This window comes from Callospermophilus lateralis, chromosome 5 (assembly GCF_048772815.1).
Source record: "Callospermophilus lateralis isolate mCalLat2 chromosome 5, mCalLat2.hap1, whole genome shotgun sequence".
Lineage (NCBI taxonomy): Eukaryota > Metazoa > Chordata > Mammalia > Rodentia > Sciuridae > Callospermophilus > Callospermophilus lateralis.
In genome coordinates, this window is record NC_135309.1 from 12,568,099 (window position 1) to 12,575,223 (window position 7,125).

At 37.8% G+C, this 7,125-nt stretch overlaps 1 protein-coding gene across 1 annotated transcript; it reads left to right on the plus strand.

The window, feature by feature from the left end:
* The first annotated feature begins 1,639 nt into the window (after positions 1–1,639).
* LOC143399561 (uncharacterized) lies at positions 1,640–5,571 on the plus strand. Its single transcript, XM_076856294.2, has 3 exons — positions 1,640–1,718; positions 1,899–1,959; positions 2,488–5,571. Exons 1-3 carry the CDS (start codon positions 1,685–1,687, stop codon positions 5,486–5,488), a joined length of 3,096 nt encoding a protein of 1,031 aa, XP_076712409.1. The 5' UTR covers positions 1,640–1,684; the 3' UTR covers positions 5,489–5,571.
* Positions 5,572–7,125: the final 1,554 nt, after the last annotated feature.

Here is a 7,125-nt window from a genome sequence, read left to right on the forward strand (position 1 = left end):
CACTAATAAACTGTTGCTTCCAGATCTCAGTGTGCTTGCCCTGAGCAACTTAGTAAGACCCTGTCTACAAATAACACATGTGCTCAGGATGTAGCTCAGTCATTAAGCAGCCCTGGGTTCACTCCATGCATTTTTTTTTTTTCTTTCTTTAATTTGCCCACCATAAATAAATTTACATTAACTTTTCTGTAGGTTTTTGAAAAGTATTTTATTCTTTCACATTTGAATGTATAATAAATGGTCTTTTTGTCTAGAAAATAGAGGGATGCACTGCCTTTACCCCTCGGATTTCTGTTTGCCTGGACCACAATTGTGATCTGTCTCCACAACACCTGCTGTCACGCATCATCTTTCCAAGCCTTGAAGGCCAACCCACTGAATGCTTTCTTATGGTCATTTGCTAACTTTTGCTGATATTGTGCTGCTCTGAATGTCCCATGTCTAAGGCCTTGAGTGTTGTTGTGTGTCTCACCGTGGAAGTTCTCCTGCCTTAGGTTTTTTTGCATCAGCATCTCTACAGCCGTGCAGAATCTCTTTCACAACAGACAACAATTACACATATTGTCCATCCTTGATCACAATGTCCTTGAGCAGAATATGGCTATGTGGCGCATGACTATACATTATGTGAGTGAACCCTCTGCTGTTCAGCAGTGTTTGGCAGTTGCTGGACATTCATTATTCCTGTGAGTTTGGAAAAGTGGTTTCTATTATGAGACTTATAAAACTTTGTAAGGTTGTTAGGAGAAGGTGACATCTTGGGGACATGGACTTATTTCTAAGACGCATTCCATCTTCCCATTTACCCCAATTTGCTTTGACATTAACCATTAGAAATTATCAAATTATTCTGTTATTGATTATTGCATTTGCTTATTACTTGGCTAAATTTGATCTGGAGTAAAGCACCTGACAAATTATACGTGTTCTCTTGGTTTAATCATTACACAGGATGAGAATAATCCCCAATTAACATATTGTGACTAAGTGGTTGAAGATTATCTGGGAGGAAAGCTTATTAGTGAGCACATGCCCAGAGGGTGTGTGTGAGGGGTGATTATAGGCACTTCTGGAAGGAAGGAACAACAGACTTTTAGAAGGAAAACAGATCAGAAATACCATGTTGTTTACATAAACTTTGTAGGCACAGTGAACCACTGTGGTTTGCAGGATTTGTCTCAAATGCTGAGTTTCCTGATTCCAGCAATTTCTTACTCCATCACCTTTCTTTTCTAAGGGTAAATAATATCAGGAGTGCTAATGTTAGCTCTGTACTGCACAGGACTTTGTTAGAACGTGTAATACACGTGTAACCAACAAAAAAAGGTTAGGAGTAACCAGGGAGCATGTCTTATTCCCTGTGAACTTACCACTAGGAAGGGTGTCAAACACTCTACTGTTTGACTTTTGAGTGGCCCAATTCTAGTGTTGGAATGGCTATGAGGAATATAGTGCATTAAAGATTTGATGGACCAAATCATGGAATTTATCTGGAGGCCAGAGAATCATGTGAACATCATGCATGTTGATTATAGATTCCCCAGGTTATCATCTCTTCTGGCCTCCAATACATATTTGTGTGATATTTTAGATCTCAGTGACCTTTGAGGATGTGGCTGTGAACTTCACCCAGGACGAATGGACTTTGCTGGATCTATCCCAGAAGCATCTTTACAGAGATGTGATGCTGGAAATCCTCAGAAACCTGACTGCTATAGGTAATAGTGATGTTTCTTTATTTAGTCAAATAGAGAACCAGTGTTTATTTGGTCATTTATGTAGAATGTCAAAAGGGAATCCTTTGATGAATTATTGCAACATAAAATGCACGTAGACTGTGGCAAAGTTTTTCTAGCTCATAAGTAATACATAATGATTGTTCTGTGTTGCCATTTTAGGAAACACATGGGAAGACAAGAACATTGAAGTTCAGATTGAAAATTCTGGGAGTAGTCTAAGGTAATTGTACTCACCAGAGGGGGCAGTGTCCTTGAGGAAATCTTACAATGTCATCTGATTTTTAAAACAAACCAACCAAAGAAATATGTACAATGTGAAATGTGTTTATTCTTATAAATATTTTTTACCATATATATATATATATTTGCATGTAACATAGATACTCAGTCTTTTCAAAGTAGTCAACATGAAAAAAAAATACTATGAAATTGCATATGTGCATATCACTGTTTGGATAAAAGCTATAGGGAAACTGTGTTGGTAAGGATTGTTTTCTTTCAGTCTGTTTATTTTCAGGCAATTTGAACAAGTCAGAAAACCTACTGTTTAACTGCATTGGTGGTAATATAAGCCTAAGACCTATTAATGAATAGAAAATCATTAATAAATCAAGCATTGATAATGTGATGGTCATTTTTATAGAAGTCATGGTTATATTAACCTGACAAAGAAAAAATTTAATAGAGTAAATCCATGTTACTGCATTATGTATTCAAAAGACTTCATATGTCCTTTATTCCTTCATAGGCAGATCACATCTCACTCTGGACAGAAACCCTACATGCATGTGGAATGTGAAGAGAAGCCATGTGAATTTAAACAATATGAGAAATCTTTGGTTTCTCATAGAAGTGGTGAAACACAAATGTTAACACAAACTGTAAATGGACCTTATAAAACTACAGTGTGTGGGAATGTCTTTGGTTGTCCCAATTCCATTCAAAGACATGAAGAAACCCATACTGGGCAGAAACCCTATGAAAGTACACAATGTGGTGAGACGTCTTCTTCTTTCACCAATGTTCAGAGACAAATGATAACACACAATCGTGATAAACGTTTTAGGTGTAGGGTATTTGGAAAAGCCTTTTGTTCTCCCTATCTATTTAGAAGACATGAACAAACACCTACTGAGGAGCAATGCCATGAATGCATAAATTGGGCGAAAGGCTTCAAATATTCCAAATCCCTTAAATGCCAAGAAGTAACTCACACCAGAGAGAAGCCCTATAAATGTGAGAAATGTGGGAAAGCCTTCACTAATCCCAGTTCCTGCAGAAGACACCAAATAACTCATTCAGAAGAGAAGCACTATGAATGTAAGCAGTGTGGAAAAACCTTCTCAAATTCTTCTTCCCTTCACATACATAAACAAAGTCATGCTGGGGAGAAGTCCTATAAATGTAAGCAATGTGGCAAAGCCTTCACTTTTCCCTCTCACCTCCAAGTACATGAACGATCTCATACTGGAGAGAAGCCCTATAAATGTAAGCAGTGTGGCAAAGCCTTCACTCAGTCCTCTAACCTTCGCTCACATGAACGAACTCATACTGGAGAGAAGCCCTATGAATGTCAACAATGTGGAAAAGCCTTTGCTACAGCCCATCAACTTCATAGACATGGAAGAATGCATACTGGAGAGAAGCCCTATGAATGTAAACAATGTGGAAAATTTTTTTCTAGATCCAGTCACCTTCAGATACATGGAAGAACACATACTAGAGAGAAGCCTTATGAATGTAAACAGTGTGGAAAAGCCTTCACTCAGTGTTCTACCCTTCACTCACATGAACAAACTCATAGTGTACAAAAACTCTATGAATGTAAAAGATGTGGCAAAACCTTTACTTGTTCCTCTCAACTTCAATTACATGAACAAACTCATATTGGAGAAAAGCCCTATGAATGTAAACGATGTGGAAAAGCCTTTGCTACATTCCCTCAGTTTCAAATACATGAAAGAACCCATTCTGGAGAGAAGCCCTATGAATGTGAACAATGTGGAAAAGCCTTTGCAACATTCTGTCAGCTTCATATACATGGAAGAATGCATACTGGAGAGAAGATAAATGATTGTAAACAATATGGAAAAACCTTTGCTAAATCCAGTTGCCTTAACAAACATGGAAGAACTCATACTAGAGAGAAGACCTATAAGTGTCAACAATGTGGAAAAGCCTTCACCACTTCCTCTCATCTCCAGATACATGAACGAATCCACACTGGAGAGAAGCCCTATAAATGTAAGCAGTGTGGCAAAGCCTTCACTCAGTCCTCTAACCTCTCTGCACATGAACGAATTCATACTGGAGAGAAGCCTTATGAATGTAAGCAATGTGGAAAAGTCTTTACTACATCCAGTTCCCTTCACAAACATGAAAGAACTCATAGAGAGAAACCATATGAATGTCAACAATGTGGAAAAGCCTTCACTACTTCCTTTTGTCTCCAAATACATGAAAAAACTCATACTGTAGAGAAGCCCTATAAATGTAAGCAGTGCGGCAAAGCCTTCACTGAGTCTTCTAACCTTCATTCACATGAACGAATTCATACTGGAGAGAAGCCCTATGAATGTCAACAATGTGGAAAAGCCTTTGCTACCTTGAGATGCCTTCATAAACATGGAAAAATTCATAGTAGAGAGAAGCCCTATGAATGTCTCCAATGTGGAAAAGCCTTCACTATTTCCTCTTATCTGCAAATACATGAACGAACTCATTCTGGAGAGAAGCCCTATAAATGTAAGCAGTGTGGCAAAGCCTTCACTCAGTCCTCTAACCTTCACTCACATGAACGAACTCACACTGGAGAGAAGCCCTATGAATGTCAACAATGTGGAAAAGCCTTTGCTACATCCAGTTGCCTTAACAAACATAGAAGAATTCATACTAGAGAGAAGCTCTATAAATGTAAGCAGTGTGGCAAAGCCTTCACTCAGTCTTTTCACCTGCACTCACATAAACAAACTCATATTGGAGAGAAGACTTATGAATGTAAACAATGTGGAAAAGCTTTTGCTAGATCCTGTCATCTTCAGATTCATGGACGAACACATACTGGAGAGAAGCCCTATGAATGTAAACAGTGTGGAAAAGCCTTTGCTGTATCCCATCAACTTCATGCACACGGAAGATTGCATACTGGAGAGAAGCCCTATGGATGTAAACAATGTGGAAAAGCCTTTTCTACATCCTGTCAGCTTCACATACATGGAAGAACACATACTGGAGAAAAACCCTATGAATGTAAACAATGTGGAAAAACCTTTGCTACATCCAGTTGCCTTCACAAACATAAAAGAACTCATACTAGAGAGAAGCCCTATAAGTGTAAACAATGTGAAAAAGCCTTTGCTACATCCAGTTGCCTTCATATACATAGGAGAACTCATACTAGAGAGAAGCCCTATGAATGTCAACAATGTGGAAAAGCCTTCACTACTTCCTCTTATCTTCGAATACATGAACGAACTCATACTGGAGAGAAGCCCTATGAATGTAAGCAGTGTGGCAAAGCCTTCACTCAGTCCTCTAACCTTCACTCACATGAACGAACACATACTGGAGAGAAGCCCTATGAATGTCAACAATGTGGGAAAGCCTTTGCTAGGTCCGGTTGTCTTAACAAACATGGAAGAACTCATACTAGAGAGAAACCCTATAAATGTAAGCAGTGTGGCAAAGCCTTCACTCAGTCTTGTCATCTTCACTCACATGAACAAACTCATTGGAGAGAAACCTCTTAACATCAACAATGTGGAAAAGCATTTGCTAGATCCAGTCACCTTCAGATTCATGGAAGAACACATACTGGAGAGAAGCCCTATGAATATCAACAATGTGGAAAAGCCTTTGCTACATTTTTTCAGCTTCATAGACATGAACAAACTCATACTAGACAGAAATCCTACTAATGAAAACAATGGACAGTCTTCGTTATTACCATTTAACTCAGAAACATGTAGTAAGTGTACTGGGGAAAAATCCTTGCTGTGAAAAAATGTGGTAAATCAATACTCCTTGTCTCTTTCTAAGACATGAGAGGGCTCAAATTGCAGATTTGTTTTGTTTTGTACTTGTGTGTTTGACCACTGAGCCCATCCTCAGTCATTTTTATTTTTTATTTTGAGTGAGGCACTAGTGGAGTTGCTTAGGGTCATGCTAAGTTCTGGAGGCTGACCTCAAACTTGTGATCCTTCAGACTTATTGTCCTGATTGCTGGGATTACAGGTGTACACCGTCACGTCAGACTGAATAACTCTAAATGTAAAAAATATGGAAATTCTTCCTTTTTCTCATTGCCTTCAAAGACATTTCATTTACCCTGTAAAACAAATCTCCTGGAAGTATGATGTTTTATTTTCCTTCTTATATATGAAAGTATTCATGGAGAGAAGCCTGTAATTGTGAGAAATGTGGGAAGTCTTTTAGGTTTTTTAGTTCCTTCTAAGAACTGGAAATATTCATCTTGAACGATTCATGCAAAATAAAAATAATAAATTCCATTTAAGTAAGAAATGTAAAGGCTTTAGATATTCTAGTTTGATCAGTTGTATGAAAGGACTCACACAGTATCAAAACCCTGTGCATAAACAAATGTGGGACAATATTCAACTTACACAGTTTCCTTCAGACATGAAAGGAATGAGATCACCTTCTGTCCTTTAAGCAAGGTGATCACACTATCAACTTTCCAGGTCTTTTGAAATCGCATGGAAGAGCTCATAGTGGAGAAAAGCCTTGTATGTAGAAATGTGGCAAGGCCTTCAGTTGTTTCAGTTTCATTCAGTCTTGTTCAGATTTGAGTACATTTGTTTTTCCTTTTTTTGGTACCAGGGATTGAACCCAGAGTTGCTTATGAACTGAACGACATCTCAGCCCTTTTAAAATTATTATAAAAACTTAAAGCATAGTCTCACTGAATTGCTTAGATCTTCACTGAGTTGCAGAGGCTGGCTTTGAACTTGTATTGCTCCTGCTTAGCCTTTTGAGCCATTGGAATTAGTTGTGTGCTTCCTTCAGCAAGTGACATCTTTCTTGAGAAAAGCTCTGCAAATGTGTGCCTTCATTTCTCTTTTGTCTATTCAGAGGTAATGGAAATGCATCCTGGGGTGAATGAACATTGCATCAGCATGAGGATGTGAAAGCAACATGCTTTTATGGGTTAAATCTCTCTTTACATATTATTAGATTCTATTTTTCTTAATTTAAGTTTTTTGCATCTGTATTCAACTCTTACATATTATGACATAATGTTATACATACTATGTATATATGTATGTTTAAAATCTAGTATGTACTATCTCTTCAAATACTTCTGACTTTATATATATTGTGCATGAATTTTGAGAAGTTCTAAATTTTATAAGAAAGGTAAGAGAAT